Source organism: Thalassophryne amazonica, chromosome 6 (genome assembly GCF_902500255.1).
Source record: "Thalassophryne amazonica chromosome 6, fThaAma1.1, whole genome shotgun sequence".
Taxonomy (NCBI): Eukaryota; Metazoa; Chordata; class Actinopteri; order Batrachoidiformes; family Batrachoididae; genus Thalassophryne; species Thalassophryne amazonica.
The window spans coordinates 13,091,294-13,109,586 of NC_047108.1; the positions used below are offsets into that span (position 1 = coordinate 13,091,294).

Below are 18,293 nucleotides of genomic sequence, written 5' to 3' on the forward strand. Positions count from 1 at the left end.
CCACACCTCAGTGGTAACATACACTGAATCTCTCTGCCATACTTCAGTGGTAAAAAAACGCCAGATCCCGCTGCCACACCTCAGTGGTAACACACACTGTATCTCTCTGCAACAACTGAGTGGTAAAAAAAATACCAGATCCCTCTGCCACACCTCAGTGGTAACATACACTGAATCTCTGTGCCACACCTCAGTGGTAAAAAACGCCAGATCCCCCTGCCACACCTCAGTGGTAACACACACTGTATCTCTCTGCAACAACTCAGTGGTAAAAAATACCAGATCCCTCTGCCACACCTCAGTGGTAACACACACGGAATCTCTCTGCCACACCTCGATGGAGCTGATAGCCGCCATTCTAGTCAACGCCTGCTCCTCCAGTAGAGTAGCAGCACGTTGCAGAAGAGCATCATATCTGGTTTAGTGACAAGAAGCCCAACAGGGGACTTTGTTTTACGTTATTATATTCATGATGTAACTTTTCATCATTATACTTTTAACAGGAGTCTTACTTTGTTGCTTTTTCCTTTTTCATTAGTGTCCCAGCAAGACGTTCGGGAGTTTTGAGTCCACAAAAGGTTTCCCAGATGATGTGATCCAGTTTGCACGGCACCACCCTCTGATGTTTAACCCAGTGTACCCTGTCAACCGGCGGCCCATCTTCCTCAGAACCAACGTGGAGTACAGTTTCACTCAGATCGCTGTGGACAGAGTCGGTGCCGCCGACGGACAGTATGATGTCATGTTTATCGGCACAGGTACGTTCCATCAAACACAGATGAAACACACACGATTTTATTTTATTTTTTATGTGAGAGGTGAAGTTTTCTGTGTGTGATTTCAGACAAAGGGACGGTGCTGAAGGTCATCAGTGTTCCAAAACAGAGCTGGAACAACATGGAGGAACTCCTGCTGGAGGAGCTGGAGGTCTTCAAGGTCAGAAAGTAACACAAACAAACAAGCATCCATATTAAATCTTTATTTACATGTATTTACTGTCTTTAATACAACAGCTACTTTACACATAGACACGATGAACAATATTAATATCAAAGAAATTGATCAACTTTAAGTTGTATCGTGTCATGATCTTATGTCGTCATTTCACATTTGATAAAAGATAAAATTATGCCCGTAATAACGTCATTGTTATTTAGTAACAAACGTACCCAATAGTTCTATGCTTTTAGAGAATAGCAGCATCTTCCAAGTTTAGTTTGTTTTATTTTTGAAGTTAAATACAGCATTGCCAAAATGTTTGATTTTATTTATTTGGCAATAAAATACCTGCACATAAAGACAAATGCATTCCAAAAAATTGCAGAGGATAACACCAATAAAGCATCAAACTGATTTCCATTGTGGTCCTCTTATGGTTTATACACCCTTCAGGTTCAGAAGAAAAAAAAAAAAAATCCAGGTTTCTTTATTGGGGAGGTGATGGTCTAGTGGTTAAGTGTTGGGTTTGAGACCAGAGGATCCTCAGTTCAAACCCCAGCCTGACCAGAAAATCACTAAGGGCCCTTGGGCAAGCTACTTAATCCCCTAGTTTGCTGCCGGTGTATAGGGAGCGCCTTGCATGGCAGCACCCTAACATCGGGGTGAATGTGAGGCATTAGTGTAAAGCACTTTGAGCGTCTAATGCAGATGAAAAAGCGCTACATAAATGCTGTCCATTTACCATTTATATAAAATTTTCTAAAATGATGCCCTTTAAACTCACAGTGAAAACGAATCACTACAACATGATAGAAATTAAATAAAATATAAAAGCCACCTTTAAGTATAACACAACTACCATATTTTTTTAAAAATGGAACTGTTAAAAAAAATGTCTCTTGAAGAGAAAAAAAAACCATATATAAGTCACACTGATGTATACGTTTCTGTATTATTAGTGCTTTAGTTTGAGATTTCTGTGCATTGTTGAAGCTTACTTTTATTACTGACAATTATTATTTTATTATGAGTTTATTTTGTTTAGTGCTTTGATTCCTGTGAAAGTCTGATATAGTCATTTTATTGTAGTTACTTTTATTAATAATGAATGTGTGATATATATTTTTTTGGTATGAAAGTTGCAGGGCTTCCCAAACTAGTAAACACGACATATACTCTGCAAAATATGGTAATTATGTGTTAATTACATCTTGTTATACTAGAGCACCGCTCTCGAAGAGCGCAAACCTCCACCAGCACTAGTTTCCAATTCCACAAAAAAATTTACCTTGTTAAAAGGTGAAGATCAAAGTCCTGTTAGAAGTGGCTTTTCAGAATTGAATAGAAGTGCCTATCGGGATATGAATGTTCAGTAAAACTTTCATAATGGTATATGAAAAATTGTGGGCTCCAGGCTGTTCACAAACAGAAAAACAGACAAACAAACAAACAGGGGTGAAAATACAACCTTTAACACATCCCTTTCTGAATTTACAACAGCAACTGCACTAAAAACACATAAAAAAAAATTGAGATGGGGCAATTTTTTTTTTCAAAGCAAGGACTAAACCATCACTTTTACAGCCAGATTTCTTCACACAAGTCAGTGGATGGATACAAGATCATTTCCAAGTCACTGAATGTGTCATGGGCTTCATTAACATCAGTCACCCAGAAATACAACCAGTGTGGTACTTTACAGTAGAGGGCTGCAATGGGATTGGGTCCCATGGAACCCAATGCAAATCTGGCAGGAGCAGGCAGTCAGAACTTCTCTGTGAGCAGTAATGGGTGGCTAAAAAACACTGTGGGAACAGAAGCGACAAGATGACTCAGTCAACAAAGGAGAATAATGTAAAGTATGCATTGATCTTAAATCATTTTACAGGAGCAGTGGACATAAACAGGAGTGAACAAAGAGAGATGGACACAGCGCACACTGTCACGGACACTGACACATGAAACTGTCTTTAAACTAAATGAAAACAACCAAATAGTAATGCTATTCCTGACCAGTGTGTCCAAAGACATACAGGCCAGGAAATCGAAGCAAACAACCACATGAATCGCTTTAATAATAGCCTACATGATGCATTTTCTCTTGCAAGACAGGAGGAGACACAAAATGAATGCATCTCTACTATTGTACATGCATAATTCTCAGTGTTTCACAGGAATGAGCGGGAGTGTAACACACATGTTGCGGATGCAAGGCAGTAACAGTCTGAAATTTAGCGGGACAGAGAAATTAGTCCTGTGCAGGGCTCTATATTATGGTAAAACTGTCTGGAGGTGGCAGTTCTCAAAAACTCAAATGTGCAAGAAGGAAAGTTGTGAGGGAAGCCACCAAGATGCCCCAATAGCTCTGAAGGAGTTCTAGGCTTCTGTGGCTGTGATTGGAGAAACTGTGTACAGTGCAATGTTTGCCTGTTTCAGTCACAGCTTCATGGTGGAACAGAGAAAGACTTTGTTATAAAGGAGACATGAAATTTCAGCAAGTTTGCAAGAAGACGCATGACAGGCTCAAGCCTAAACCTGGACAAGTGGAAAAAAATGGATAAATGAATGAATGAGTTATACGATGCTAACATGCTAATTTATTTGGTGTATTTTTGTATTTATTTTGCTCTTCAGGATGCCTCATCAATCATCAACATGCAGATCTCTTCTAAACGCGTGAGTTTGTTTTATGCTTCACAATCACTTGTCCATCAAAGTGAAAACATTATTATTGTATTAATGCCTAAAAATGGCTTCTGTTTGGAGAGAAAGTAGATATCTGCAGTTCATGATGCTGGACTGTCACAGAAAAGCATCTTGTAGGAGATTTTAATTTCTGAATTGCGGATTCATCCTGAGTGGTTGGTTTAAGCTCCGCCCCTCCGCTGGCACTCTGATTCTTTGCAGCAACAACTGTACGTGGGTTCGGACACAGGTATCGCTCAGGTTCCTCTCCATCGCTGCAGCGTCTATGGGAAGGCCTGCGCCGAGTGCTGCCTGGCCAGAGACCCGTACTGCGCCTGGGACGGGACGTCCTGCACTCGCTACCTGCCGAACACCAAGAGGTCAGTTCTGCAAACCCACCACTGAATCTGTATGAGCACGAAAAACACAATAGCACTCAACATTCTTACAAAAAGAAAATTGTGACTGGCTCCTATTGAACTACATTTTCCAGACGTTTCCGCCGGCAGGACGTGAGGAACGGCGACCCCAACACCCTCTGCTCTGGAGGTAAGGGTCATCTCCCATTTCTGATTTTTGGCACTGATTTCCATCCTGATTTGAAAATAATGGAAATCAGGCTGGATTTGTGAAAATCAAAGCGTAAATCATGTGTAAATGCAGTTTTTACTGTCACCAACTAGTTTCCATTTACATGTGTTTGTAACCGGCTGTTGTCAGTTTAACTCAGTTAAGAAAAATACATTTCTCAGCCACATGGGGGTGCAGCCAGTACATTCTGAGTGCCGGCCCCAAGCCCGGATAAATGAGGAGGGTTGAGTCTGGAAGGGAATCCAGCATAAAACAAGCCAAACCAACCATGCAGACTAAAAATCAAATTTCCATACCGGATCAGTCGAGGTCCGGGTTCACAATGTCTGCCACCAGTGCTGTTGACCAACAGGGTGCTGGTGCCCGGCTACTGCAGGGCGAAGAAGGAGAAGATCAGGAGAGCGTATCCACAGACAGCAGGAGAAGAGGAAAACTAGAAGGGTGGAAATGACAGTAGGGACATTGCTTGTTGGTAGTATGACTAGTAAAGGGAGAGAGCTGGCCTATATCATGGAGAGGAGAAAGGTAGACATATTGTGTGTGCAAGAGACAAAGTGGAAGGGAAGTAAGAGCAGGAGCATCAGTGGTGGGTTCAAGTTGTTGTATCATGGTTAGGATAGGAAGAAAAATAGTGTTGAGGTAATTTTAAAGGAACATAGTTACTTTTTACAGTATGAAATATTAGGTGAACTGACTTTGTGACTGTTCACAGACAGACTGTTCTTTTGTTTATGTGTGCATTGTATTACTGTACCCCGCCTCGCGCTCTATGACTGCTGGGATAGGCTCCAGCCCCCCACGACCCTTAATTGGACTAAGCGGTAGAAGATGAATGAATGAATGAATGTATTACTGTTTGTTTTACTGTGTTCAGATACTTTATTTCACTGATTGGTGTTTGTTGTTATGAGTGTACTTATATGTGTGTATAGTAACTGGTGTGTGTGTGTGTGTGTGGGGGGGGGGTGTTTATAAGCTTCTGCTTCAGCCGACGCCCTTTCGGCCGCACTAGACTGGGTAATTGCTTATGAGTTTTTGTTTTATTTTCTTTGTTTTCTTTTGTTTTGCAAATGGGAGATTCTTTGTTAAGTATGCTTTGTGTGTGTGCTAAAATAAACGACTTTGATTGATTGAAGGAAGAGTATGTTAAGAGTGTGTTGGGAGTAGAGAAGCTTGAATCTTCGACTGGGCTTCTACTATGGAAGCCACCTGGACAAGTGAGAGCCTTCACAGAAACAGTGTGTTGGCAGGTTAAGCGAGTGTCTGACAGAGTGATGAGTGTGAAGTTGGAAATTGAAGGGGTGATGATGAATAGCATCAGTGCATATGCCCCACAGGTAGGTTGCGAGATGAAGGAGAAAGAAGATTTCTGGAGTGTGTTACATAAGGTGGTGGAGAGTGTGCCCAAGCATGAAAGACTGGTGATAGGAGCGGACTTCAGTGGGCATGTTGGTGAAGGGAACAGAGATAATGAGGAAGTAATGGGTAGATATGATATCAAGGATAGGAATGTGGAAGGGCAGATGGTAGTTGATTTTGTAAAAAGGATGGAAATGGCTGTGGTGAATACCTACTTTAAGAAAAGGGAGGAGCACAGGGTGACATATAAGAGTGGAGGAAGGTGCACACAGGTGGACTACATTCTTTATAGGATATGCAAACTAAAATAAATCAATGACTGTAAGGTGGTGGCAGGAGAGTGTCGTTAGCAGCATAGGATGGTGGTTTGTAGGATGACTAGAGGTAAAGAAGAAGAAGAGAGTGAGAGCTCAACAAAGAATCATATGGTGGAAGCTGAAGGAGGAAGGCTATTTTGTGAAATTTAGTCAGCAGGTGAGAGAAGCACTGGATGGAGGGGAAGCAATTTTGGACAACTGGAAAAGTACTGCAGATGTGGTGAGGGAGACAGCTAGGACAGCATAAGGAGAGGTGGAGATGTGCTCTGGAGAGCAGGGGAATGAAAGTCAGTAGGAGAACGACTGAGGACATGTGTGTGAATATGGAGCCCAGTGGAATAGTGCAGTTACAAAGAGTAGAGGTAGTGAAAGTAGATGAGTTTAAATACTCGGGGTCAGCTGTTCAAAGTAATGGAGAGTGTGGTAGAGAGGCAAAGAAGTGAGTGCAGGCAGGGTGGAGTGGGTGGAGAAAGGTGGCAGGAGTGATTTGTGACTGACGAATATCAGCAAGAGTGAAGGGGAAAGTTTACAAGACAGTATTGAGACCAGTTACGCTGGACGGCTTAGAGACGGTGACACTAACAAAAAGACAGGAGGAAGAGCTGGAGATGTTGAGATTCTCTTTGGGTGTGACAGGGATGGACAGGATTAGGAATGAACATATCAGAGGGACAGCTCAGGTGGGACAATTTGGAGACAAAGTCAGAGAGGTGGTTTGGACATGTGCAGAGGAGGGACCCAGGGTATATAGGGAGAAGGATGCTGAGGATGGAGCCACCAGGCAGGAGGAGAAGAGGGAGGCCAAAGAAGAGGTTATGGATGTGCTGAGGGAGGACATGCAGGTGGTTGGTGAGGACAGAGGAAGATATAGAGGACAGGGTGAGATGGAAACGACTGATCTGCTGTGGCGACCCCTAACGGGAGCAACCGAAAGATAAAGAAGAAAAAGAAGAAATAAATACATTTCTCATTGTACAACTGTTTATTGTGAGCTGCAGCAGACACACAAAACACAACTGGGTCCTCTTCCCACCTTTTCCACACATTTTTCCAAAAAGCTGAATTTTCTGTTAAAATTGAAAAAAATGATGTTCACAGGTTTCATGTTGCAAAGGGGGAATCTCCTATGTCTGATTGAAGTTGAACGCCAAGTCGTTGCTTGCTGTCACTCATAGCTAATTTGACCATAGGTTTAGACTCACTCTCTCATGCTATCTGGACATTTTATAGACCTAAAGAGGGCGTGATATGTCAACTGACAGCCTGTTCAGATGATCAGAGTCCACAAACTTGTTTTTCCATCTCCAAATATTAAAGAGGTGCAATCTCATAACTTTTTGACTCTGGCCACGCATTTTATTCCTCCTAATACTGAATATTAGCAATGACAAAACTACAAACTAAAAATACAGAGGACATAATTCAACCGAGGAGATGAAAACAGCATTATTACCTCCTGTGAAGGACAGAAGAGCATCTGTAGATCTTTGTCGGTCCTTGAAAATTAGAGGTAAACATAAACCTTTCCCACAATGGAACATGGTTAAAGAGAAAAGGTTGATGCAGGTCCAACCGGACCACCACCCAAAATGTTATTTCTTCCCTGATTGAAGGGCCATTTCCCCCTAACAATAACAGCTTAATTCAACATCTATTTTTCTGACATGGAGGAAGGCATGACCTCTGCCCTCCTCTGCAAGCCTGCAGAGATAATAAAGATTTGTTCAGTAAATGGTTCTCAAATGTTCGTGCAAATCAGGATGCTTTTGCAGCAGTAGCAGTCTGTGGTGCACACTGTCTGCGGTGCGCAATGTACTTTTGTGGGAAATTGGAGGTGACAGTGCACTTATAGGCTCCATAGCAAGTGGCCCCGTGGCCCATGACAGCTTAACCCGGCCTTAATTTTAATGGAATAAGCAGGCAATAGATTGAACAGATTAAGAATATATTGCCAGCTACAAAAAGTGAAGTTATCAATCATCATTATCAAAGCTGTCAAATTACTTTAGACCTGGAAATATTCCTCAGCCAACATTCAAATTTCTGCAACATTTCAAACATTTTTAGGGAAACATTTTAGTGCAGCAGCAGCAGTGTGTTTTATAATTCACTTCAGTTTTGTCTGTCCGGTCTTCACTCCTCTGGCTCTTTCCTTCCATGTCTTGAATGGAATAGGAGGGTATAGAAAATGAATCAATGCTTGCTGGAGCTCAGCACACACACACACACACACACACACACACACACACACACACACACACACACACACACACACACACACACACACACACACACACATGTGCTTGTCTCTGCTGCCCCCTGCAGACCATCATAAGCACCGTGTAGCGGAGAGGAAGCTGTTTGGCGTGGAGGGAAGCAGCACTTTCTTGGAGTGTATCCCCAAATCACTGCAGGCCAAAGTCATTTGGACCTTCCAGAAACATCTGCAGAGTCCTCGGGAAGAGGTGAGATGAAATTTCTAACCGTTGATCTGCTGTCAGGTTCCATCACTATGATGAGTGTGAAGTCACAGTGACACTGGTGAAAAAGTAATATTAGAACTCAGTGTGATGAACAGAAGCCTGCAGGAAGCCAGGATTTAATTTTAATTAATTGTCCATTTTAGTCACAGGTTCAAGTTAAAACATTTTGTGAATGTAGGTCAGTCAGGTTTCAAGCCGTTTATGCAGACAATAAAATGCATGTTTGCATAACCTCCCAGTCACAATCACGGAGCCTAACTGTGGAGGCACCACTCAAGTTTTTTTCTCAGTTATATGTACACAATGCCCTTGTGTTCTTTATGTTATTAAATGGTTTAGTAGACTTTACACAATAAACTTGTGTAGGACACCCTGTGCAATATTTACACTTGTGCATGTGCAAATGAGTGTATTGGGCAACATGCAATACAACCCAGTACTGTAATATGCAATTCAACCAGGCACTGAAGCACTTTGCATGTAGCACTTGTCACTTTAATGCAGTACTTTTGCACCTCAATCATCCATCATCATAAAACTCTTTTGGTTCCTCCACCTGTCGGCTGCTTAGGGCCCTGTCCCACTGGGGAGAGGATTAATTGCGCATGAATTGAGTACACAAATTACAGGCATTCGTTGTCGTCCGCAACAAAAATGGCCAAAAATGACAAATGTCCCAGTATGAATTACGGATATATTAATAATATATAGCGAATATATGATGAACAATCATGGTTGTATAACATATATTGTGAGGAAACGGATCAGACGCATTGCGATTATCACGGCAGTATTACGGGTGTACTATGAATGCATCGCGCACGTGTTTGCGCGTGCACAGCATCTGCATTGCGTTCATAAATGAAGCACACTCGGGCCATCAGCATCACTATTCACACCAACAATACAGCTTCTGGAGCATTTGATGGACTTGGACAAGTTGATTGGAGTAAAGAAGCAGTGAACATGGCGAGTGGTGACATCAGCAGATCGCACCAGAGTGCAGGTCGTCAGAACGATTACAAGAAGAAGTTAAATCTGTTATAAACAGGAATAAATACTGTAACAGCTGCAGACAAGAAGGAAAAAAACACGCAACTGTTTTATCAAAACTTGACAATGTAAACAAGTCAAACCTTTTTAGATGACTCAAAATGCTTTCTGCAGCTTGTTAGCGTGCACGCATGCGCGAACGGCCCAGCTGCAGCTTCCTGTGATTCAAGAAGTGATTAGAGCCGTTTTCAACAGGCAATTTGCAGAATAAAATGATTAATCCGCCACGAAAAAATTATTTTATATAGGCAGCGTCCAGCACAGAGTGCGTGGTAGCCGGTAGAACAAAGAACGGCGTCCAGCTGTGAACACAGCACATCTGATTTGCATCCACCGCAAATCAGATGCAAAGCAGACATAATAAAAACACTTTATTCGTGGCCAATCTGTATGCAGTCGCTACAACTTATTTTAGTCCATGATGTGGACATGATGGGCACTATGTATTGTGTATGTATTGAGTATGTATGGAGTATGTAAGGCGGATGTCATCAGCAACCAAAATTTTGTGCAGCTCAAAAATCCTGGTAACGGAAAAACGTGCCTCTGTGGATAATTGCGGATGTGTGTGTGTGTCGGCCAACTCATACATATAGCATCCTGCTATAATCCGACATATTTACATGTAACTATGTTCATTAATATGCATTGTCCCATTTCAAATAAACGTGACATACCTTAAAGTATTTTTAAACTTGACAGAATATATGTTCTTGCAGCATCTCTTCAACTATTTGTGTGTGTGTGGGGGGGGGTTGTTGAGGTTAGGGTGCCTTAATTGATAGAGTGGCGTCAACTCAGAACATGGGACCATTTTTGTTCCAACTGCACTGAACTACTGAATGAACTTTTTATGGTTTCAACAGTTTTTAAATAATTTAACCACATACAGCAACACATCCAGGTACAGGTGCTATCAAAAGAAATATAAAAATAGTTACGCTATTACATTTACATAAAGTTACAATTTATGATGATTTATTTAATTAATTTAAAGCCTGATTTACGCTTCTGCTGCTCTGTAACTCTGTGCCAACACTCTCACCTGGCACACCAACACCACGGCTGTCATCAAGAAAGCCCACCAACGCCTCTATTTTTTGAGGAAATTGGGAAGGGCCGGACTGAACACTGAGGTCCTCTGGGCCTTCTTCAGCTGTGCAGTGGAGAGTGTCCTGTCCTGCTGCCTCCCTGTGTGGTATGGTGGCTGCATGGTGGCAGAGAAGAAAGCGCTGCAGCAGGTGGTGAAGTCTGCACAGAGGACCATCGGATGCAGCTTACCACCCACTGGGGACATCTACATCTCCAGATGTAGAGACAAAGCCACCTGCATCCTCCGAGACTCCACCCACCCTTCGCACAGTCTCTTCACACCCCTTCCCTCTGGAAAGAGGCTGTGCAGCATCCAGGAAAAACGTCCAGACTGAAAAATAGCTTCTACCCGAATGCTGTCAGACTGTTGAACAGTTCAACATTCACCACCAAACTGTGAACATTGCACTACATGCACATTGTCACCTTCTTAATACTCTAACTCTCCCTGAATTGCTGGCTGTCTGAGTGGTGTCCAAAAAATGAGGTGGGCTTCATAGATAATTGGCAAAGCTTCTGGGGAAAACCTGGTCTTGTTAGGAGAGACGGCATCCATCCCACTTTGGATGGAGCAGCTCTCATTTCTAGAAATCTGGCCAATTTTCTTAAATCCTCCAAACCGTGACTATCCAGGGTTGGGACCAGGAAGCAGAGTTGTAGTCTTACACACCTCTCTGCAGCTTCTCTCCCCCTGCCATCCCCTCATTACCCCATCCCCGTAGAGACGGTGTCTGCTCCCAGACCACCACCTGTTGCTCTATAAAAAAAAAAGCCATCCGTAAAGCTAGGACATCTTACTACTCATCACTAATTGAAGAAAATAAGAACAACCCCAGGTTTCTTTTCAGCACTGTAGCCAGGCTGACGAAGAGTCAGAGCTCTATTGAGCCGAGTATTCCTTTAACTTTAACTAGTAATGACTTCATGACTTTCTTTGCTAATAAAATTTTAACTATTAGAGAAAAAATTACTCATAACCATCCCAAAGACGTATCGTTATCTTTGGCTGCTTTCAGTGATGCCGGTATTTGGTTAATATGATCAATCTATCTTTATTAGTTGGCTGTGTACCACAAGCTTTTAAGGTGGCAGTAATTAAACCATTACTTAAAAAGCCATCACTTGACCCAGCTATCTTAGCTAATTATAGGCCAATCTCCAACCTTCCTTTTCTCTCAAAAATTCTTGAAAGGGTAGTTGTAAAACAGCTAACTGATCATCTGCAGAGGAATGGTCTATTTGAAGAGTTTCAGTCAGGTTTTAGAATTCATCATAGTACAGAAACAGCATTAGTGAAGGTTACAAATGATCTTCTTATGGCCTCAGACAGTGGACTCATCTCTGTGCTTGTTCTGTTAGACCTCAGTGCTGCTTTTGATACTGTTGACCATAACATTTTATTACAGAGATTAGAGCATGCCATAGGTATTAAAGGCACTGCGCTGCGGTGGTTTGAATCATATTTATCTAATAGATTACAATTTGTTCATGTAAATGGGGAATCCTCTTCACAGACTGTTAATTATGGAGTTCCACAAGGTTCTGTGCTAGGACCAATTTTATTCACTTTATACATGTTTCCCTTAGGCAGTATTATTAGACGGCATTGCTTAAATTTTCATTGTTACGCAGATGATACCCAGCTTTATCTATCCATGAAGCCAGAGGACACACACCAATTAGCTAAACTGCAGGATTGTCTTACAGACATAAAGACATGGATGACCTCTAATTTCCTGCTTTTAAATTCAAATAAAACTGAAGTTATTGTACTTGGCCCCACAAATCTTAGAAACATGGTGTCTAACCAGATCCTTACTCTGGATTGCATTACCCTGACCTCTAGTAATACTGTGAGAAATCTTGGAGTCATTTTTTATCAGGATATGTCATTCAATGTGCATATTAAACAAATATGTAGGACTGCTTTTTTGCATTTGCGCATATCTCTAAAATTAGAAAGGTCTTGTCTCAGAGTGATGCTGAAAAACTAATTCATGCATTTATTTCCTCTAGGCTGGACTATTGTAATTCATTATTATCAGGTTGTCCTAAAAGTTCCCTGAAAAGCCTTCAGTTAATTCAAAATGCTGCAGCTAGAGTACTGACGGGGACTAGAAGGAGAGAGCATATCTCACCCATATTGGCCTCTCTTCATTGGCTTCCTGTTAATTCTAGAATAGAATTTAAAATTCTTCTTCTTACTTATAAGGTTTTGAATGATCAGGTCCCATCTTATCTTAGGGACCTCATAGTACCATATCACCCCAATAGAGCGCTTCGCTCTCAGACTGCAGGCTTACTTGTAGTTCCTAGGGTTTGTAAGAGTAGAATGGGAGGCAGAGCCTTCAGCTTTCAGGCTCCTCTCCTGTGGAACCAGCTCCCAATTCAGATCAGGGAGACAGACACCCTCTCTACTTTTAAGATTAGGCTTAAAACTTTCCTTTTTGCTAAAGCTTATAGTTAGGGCTGGATCAGGTGACCCTGAACCATCCCTTAGTTATGCTGCTATAGACTTAGACTGCTGGGGGGTTCCCATGATGCACTGAGTGTTTCTTTCTCTTTTTGCTCTGTATGCACCACTCTGCATTTAATCATTAGTGATTGATCTCTGCTCCCCTCTACAGCATGTCTTTTTCCTGGTTCTCTCCCTCAGCCCCAACCAGTCCCAGCAGAAGACTGCCCCTCCCTGAGCCTGATTCTGCTGGAGGTTTCTTCCTGTTAAAAGGGAGTTTTTCCTTCCCACTGTCGCCAAGTGCTTGCTCACAGGGGGTCGTTTGACCGTTGGGGTTTTTTCCGTAATTATTGTATGGCCTTGCCTTACAATATAAAGCACCTTGGGGCAACTGTTTGTGTGATTTGGAGCTATATAAATAAAATTGATTTGATTTGATTTAACGCTGCTGCTGCTGCCGACCCTGTGCCTTGTATATATATTCTAAGGCCACAGGGGTGCGCATATTGTACATTGCAAAAGTTTATATTGCAAAAGTCTATACAATAGGTTATGTAAAAAAAAAAAATTGTCCCAGTTAACTCCACCAAGACCTGGAGAAACTGCATTTCGTTCTGCCTGTAAGGGTCGAGCGACAATAAAAATGAGTCTGAGTCTGAGTCTGAATCTGAGGATTTACATGCAGACAGATAAACAGCAAATGCTATTTTGGAACCAAGATGGCACCATGAGTCACGTGACCGTTTTTTTCAACTCGTCGTGTCCCCGCTCTCTCAATTAAGGCACAATAGTTGGGGTTGTTGTGTTGAGATATTGAGGTGCTTTGGAATCTGATGCCTCCTTGGAGCCTCCATGTGGAGGTTTTCTTCAACTGGAATTCAACTCCAGGAACTCCAAGATTATCCTGCTAAAATGCTGGAACTATTTTAAACAATATTTGGCCTGAAAATGCTTTGAAATGGTTCCAGTGTGAGCCTTACATCTGAGAGGACCATCTCAGGGTGGATGGCACTGTCATTTGAATGGACTGGATTTGTTTGTTTTCTCTTAACACAGAGCCGCTGGCTGTGTGGGTTGTGGGAGTTGGATTACAAATATATAGATCAGGATTTGATTACATGCCATGCTCAAGCTACCTGTCTGACAACATACTTTGTCTACATGCATTCCAATCCATCCAGTTATTAATGGGTGCCAGCCTAGCATACAGAAGTAACCTATGATGGACTGCTGTTCCAAATATATCTATATATATATATATGTATATATATATATATATATATATATATATATATATATATATATATATATATATATATATATATATATATACTACCGACTACTGCATGAAGGAGGAATTGCATGCCATTTGTGAAAAACTGGAGCTGCCTCCAACGCCTCATACACCTGTTGCTACAACTATTCACGCACACCAGCGGCCGAAAGACAGAGTGCCCTGTGAGAGCCCATTCAATCCCTCTCGCGGCAGGTGTGGCCAAATTTCAGGTGACGCACACGAACATCCAACACTGCTCGCTGTTGCACTTAGAAAATGTGTGGCCATTTGTGCTGTTAGCACAAAAATAGTGAGCAGGCAATCACTTCAAGCTGGATGTGAAATTGTCTAAGTGTCCAACACGAGTGTGCCGTTGCAAAAAGCAACACACGTGGTGTGCGTGTGTATCGCACGTGTGCACGTGTCACACTCCCCCCTTCCAAAACACATGTGTGTTTTGCCTCGGACAGCCACGTCTGAGCGCACACAGCACAGCGAGGCGCCTCTCAGCTGATTGCACTGTGTTCGTGCATGAAAACCATCGCAGTGAGAACACACCTGCCCGACCGTGTGTCCCTTCTGACGTTGGCTCGATGTTTTCGGGGTTCAGTCATTTGGGCTGTTTTGCCGTGATTCGCCCAGATTCCGACTTATTCATGTAATTTGTGAAGGGGCCTTAAGACGTGTTTGCAGGAAGAATGGGAGAAACTAACACCTGAAACACTTCATCGCCTGGTATCCTCAATGCGAAAATGTCTTAAGTGTTGTGAGAAGGAAAGGTGAAATTACAAAGTGGTAAATGTTTTAACATCCTAACTTTTCTTGGAATGGGTTGCCAGTCTAAAAGGCGGAAATTAATGTATATTAACAAATGAAAGAAAGCTAACCAGAAAAAACATGAAATATCTGGAGTTCATACTGTCTGCAGTATAACAGAAGTCAAAGTAAATGTAAGAATCACTGTCATTTTTTTACCGTTTTTCTCAGTCGCTTTGGTACAATTCTTGAATCATCTGAAACATTAAGTGTATTCTCAAAACAATTCGTACAACTAGCAAAACACCAAAAGGCAGTCTCTTACTCAGAATCCTTAGTTCATGTCTCAAACATAAATATCTGTGTCAATGAACATGTCAGTGCCATCAGAATGGCAAATCCTTGTATCCTTGTGTACAGATAAGACAGTCAGTTTCTCTTTTCCAGGTGCGTCTCGATGACCGTATCCTCCAGACAGACAAAGGCCTTCTGATTCGTCGCGTCCTGAAGAGAGACATCGGCATCTACCAGTGCCATGCCATGGAGCATGGTTTACACGCAAACATTACTCGGAATCACATTGGAAGTGATACCCTCAACATCCTCCTCTATCTCCAACGTACACTCCGATGCTCCTGTCCAAATAGACCCCCGCGGTGGAGGTGGGCCTCCAGTGACCAATCAGAAATTGTGGTACCGAGACTTCATGCAGCTGGTGGATCACCCAAACCTGAACACCATTGACCAAATATGCGAGCAAGTTTGGGCGCGCAAGAGTGTTGGCGGCGAGCAAGTTGAGAAGAGCTTTGCATCTCCAGGGAAGGATGGTCCACCTATGGGCCCAGTGGTCCGCCCCACTAGCAAGAAGTGGAAGCATCTTCAGGAGATCAGAAAGGGGAGAAACCGCCGGACCAATGACGGGAAACTGAACCCCCGGGTGCCACGCAGTGCAGGAGAGTAACAAAGCAGAGCAAAAGAGGGAGGAAGGAATGACTGATAAACAGCCCAAGGACTTCTGGAGGTGTTCATGTACACACACACAGACATACACGCACACACATGCACAGAGCGCCTCCTCTGTTGTGTATATTTATCGATGGATACCCCCACTAAACGAGTATGGTACCCCGATCCCACAGTCCCAGTCCCGCTAGCCCGCCCCTGCATGTGCTGCCTTACTGCCCACTTTGATTCTGCACGAGCCCTTTACACTGTTAGCGTAGTCGAGTGCGCATGCAAGCTAGCTGTACACTCACTTGTCACTCCCTTTAACACTGACTTTAAACAGAGGACCACATCATTTTGGGCTTTCACACCTGCCACAGGGCTGTTACCGAAACCTGTTAGATGTTTGACGGTATGACCTCTGAGTCGATCAAACGCTGCCCTGTGGATGACCTGCACACAACTTGTCTGACCTGAAGATTTCACACCATCAAATGGAGAAGAATGTTGGACTCACGTGTTCAAGAGAGTGCACCTGACAAGAAGTATGATAACTGGAGTTTACTGGGAAGGAAAAAAAAAAAAAGGAAAAATGAACACAAGCTGGTGTCCAACAATTTGGATTTTTCCCCAAAAATTGGAAAAATTTTAAGGTTGCAACAAATAATTCTGTTTTCATTCATTTGTCATTTAAAAACAATTATCAATTACTGTATTTTCCAGACTAAAAGTAGCAATCTATATTTTTTAACTAGTTGGTGAGTTCCTGCGACATATATTCTGAAGCAAGTTAGATGTCAAAAAATAGGTTTGTATATCACGATACACGGAAATCACAGTTTGGTACGTTTTCAGTACAGCTGAATCAAGAAACACAACATTATAATTAGCCACTATTGTTTAGGCTATTTTGTGACAGAATAGTTTTTCCAGATTGTTCATTTTTTTTCTTCGAATTTTTGTGAATATATGTTCTAAAAGTAAATGCATCTTATATTCCGGTGTGATTTATAGACTGGAAAAAAGGTAATAATGTGATGTGTCAGGAAAGTATTTAAAATATTGGAGTATAATTTAATCTCAAAATTAAAAAAGTGTTGGTTTCAAACTCCTTTTGTCAAACAGCCAGAATGATCCAGACAGACCTGATCAGAATTATTGGTACGGCTCAATTATAAGTATTACAATTTCAGATATGTTCAGGAATTAATGCAAATCAAACAATTTTTGTAATGAGAATATGGAACAAATTAAGCAACAACAACAGCAAAATATTTTCATATTGCAAAATTACTGAACATTTTAATGAATGTTTCAGGAGGTCGTTGTAACTGTTGTTGTTGTTTACACTGCTGGCTCAAAAAAACAAAACAAAAAAAAAACAATGAATTTGAAGTTGACAAGTTTGGTTTTTGAGAAATTATTACAGTTTTTTTCAGATTTAAGTGTGTTATTCAGTTGAAGCCTTCTTCTAATTATATATATATATACAAAAGTAATTGTTGGACATGAATATGAATTTTCCGGTTTGTTCTTTGGCATTGCGTGTCTTGGCGCTCTGGGAGTAAAGCATTAATGTGATGATGATGAGGAGGAGGACAGAGGACAAGGACAAAAACTGTTTTGGACTCAGTCTGACGACCCACGTTTCTGGGCTACAGTACAGTATATATATTAGCATGATATTTATGAGTGACACTATGATTTTTTTTTTGTCTTCTAAGTGGTACTTTGACTCCTTTTACACTGCTGTTGCATATGTTGTTTGTGATAAATAAATATATGCAAATATTTGAGATAAGCGAGTCGCTTGTGCAGTGTGTCAAATGTACAGAGCGGCTCTCTGGCGATCGATGCATTTTCACTGTTTGCAAAACTCTTCAGTCTGACTTTGTACACTGATGTAATCACTTCTACACGTAGAGTTACGGTCGCTTGTATCATCGACCTTTGCTGCTGAACGATGTCATCTCTTAATAACGGGCAATGATAAAGTCTTCCTTTACTGTCCTGTTTCTCTGTGCGTTCATATCTGTAAAATTGTTGTTGTGTAGTCTGCCCCCTAGTGTCCTGTGTGTGTATATATTCCCAGCTGTGGTACTCTAAAGGGCCATAAAGCCATTTTGTTGTTGAGACAAAATAACAGATTATCATTTATTTACTTCACAGCCAGCCAATTTCCAAAACATATAAAACAGACACTTGGAAGGTTTTTGGGACAAATCAATCAATCAATTCAATCAATTTTATTTATATAGCGCCAAATCACAACAAACAGTTGCCCCAAGGCGCTTTATATTGTAAGGCAAGGCCATACAATAATTACAAATTCCCTGTCATAG

General features: G+C 41.7%; 1 protein-coding gene across 1 annotated transcript in view; it reads left to right on the forward strand.

Annotated features, from left to right (window-relative positions):
* Positions 1-17,966, forward strand: part of sema3b (sema domain, immunoglobulin domain (Ig), short basic domain, secreted, (semaphorin) 3B) — a 225,898-nt gene extending 207,932 nt beyond the window's left edge. The window contains 8 exon segments of the mRNA XM_034171769.1: positions 539-758; positions 845-936; positions 3,574-3,615; positions 3,847-4,004; positions 4,118-4,173; positions 8,217-8,356; positions 15,454-15,558; positions 15,560-17,966. Of these exon segments, the coding sequence (XP_034027660.1) occupies positions 539-758; positions 845-936; positions 3,574-3,615; positions 3,847-4,004; positions 4,118-4,173; positions 8,217-8,356; positions 15,454-15,558; positions 15,560-15,967 (1,221 nt within the window). The 3' untranslated portion in view covers positions 15,968-17,966.
* Positions 17,967-18,293: the final 327 nt, after the last annotated feature.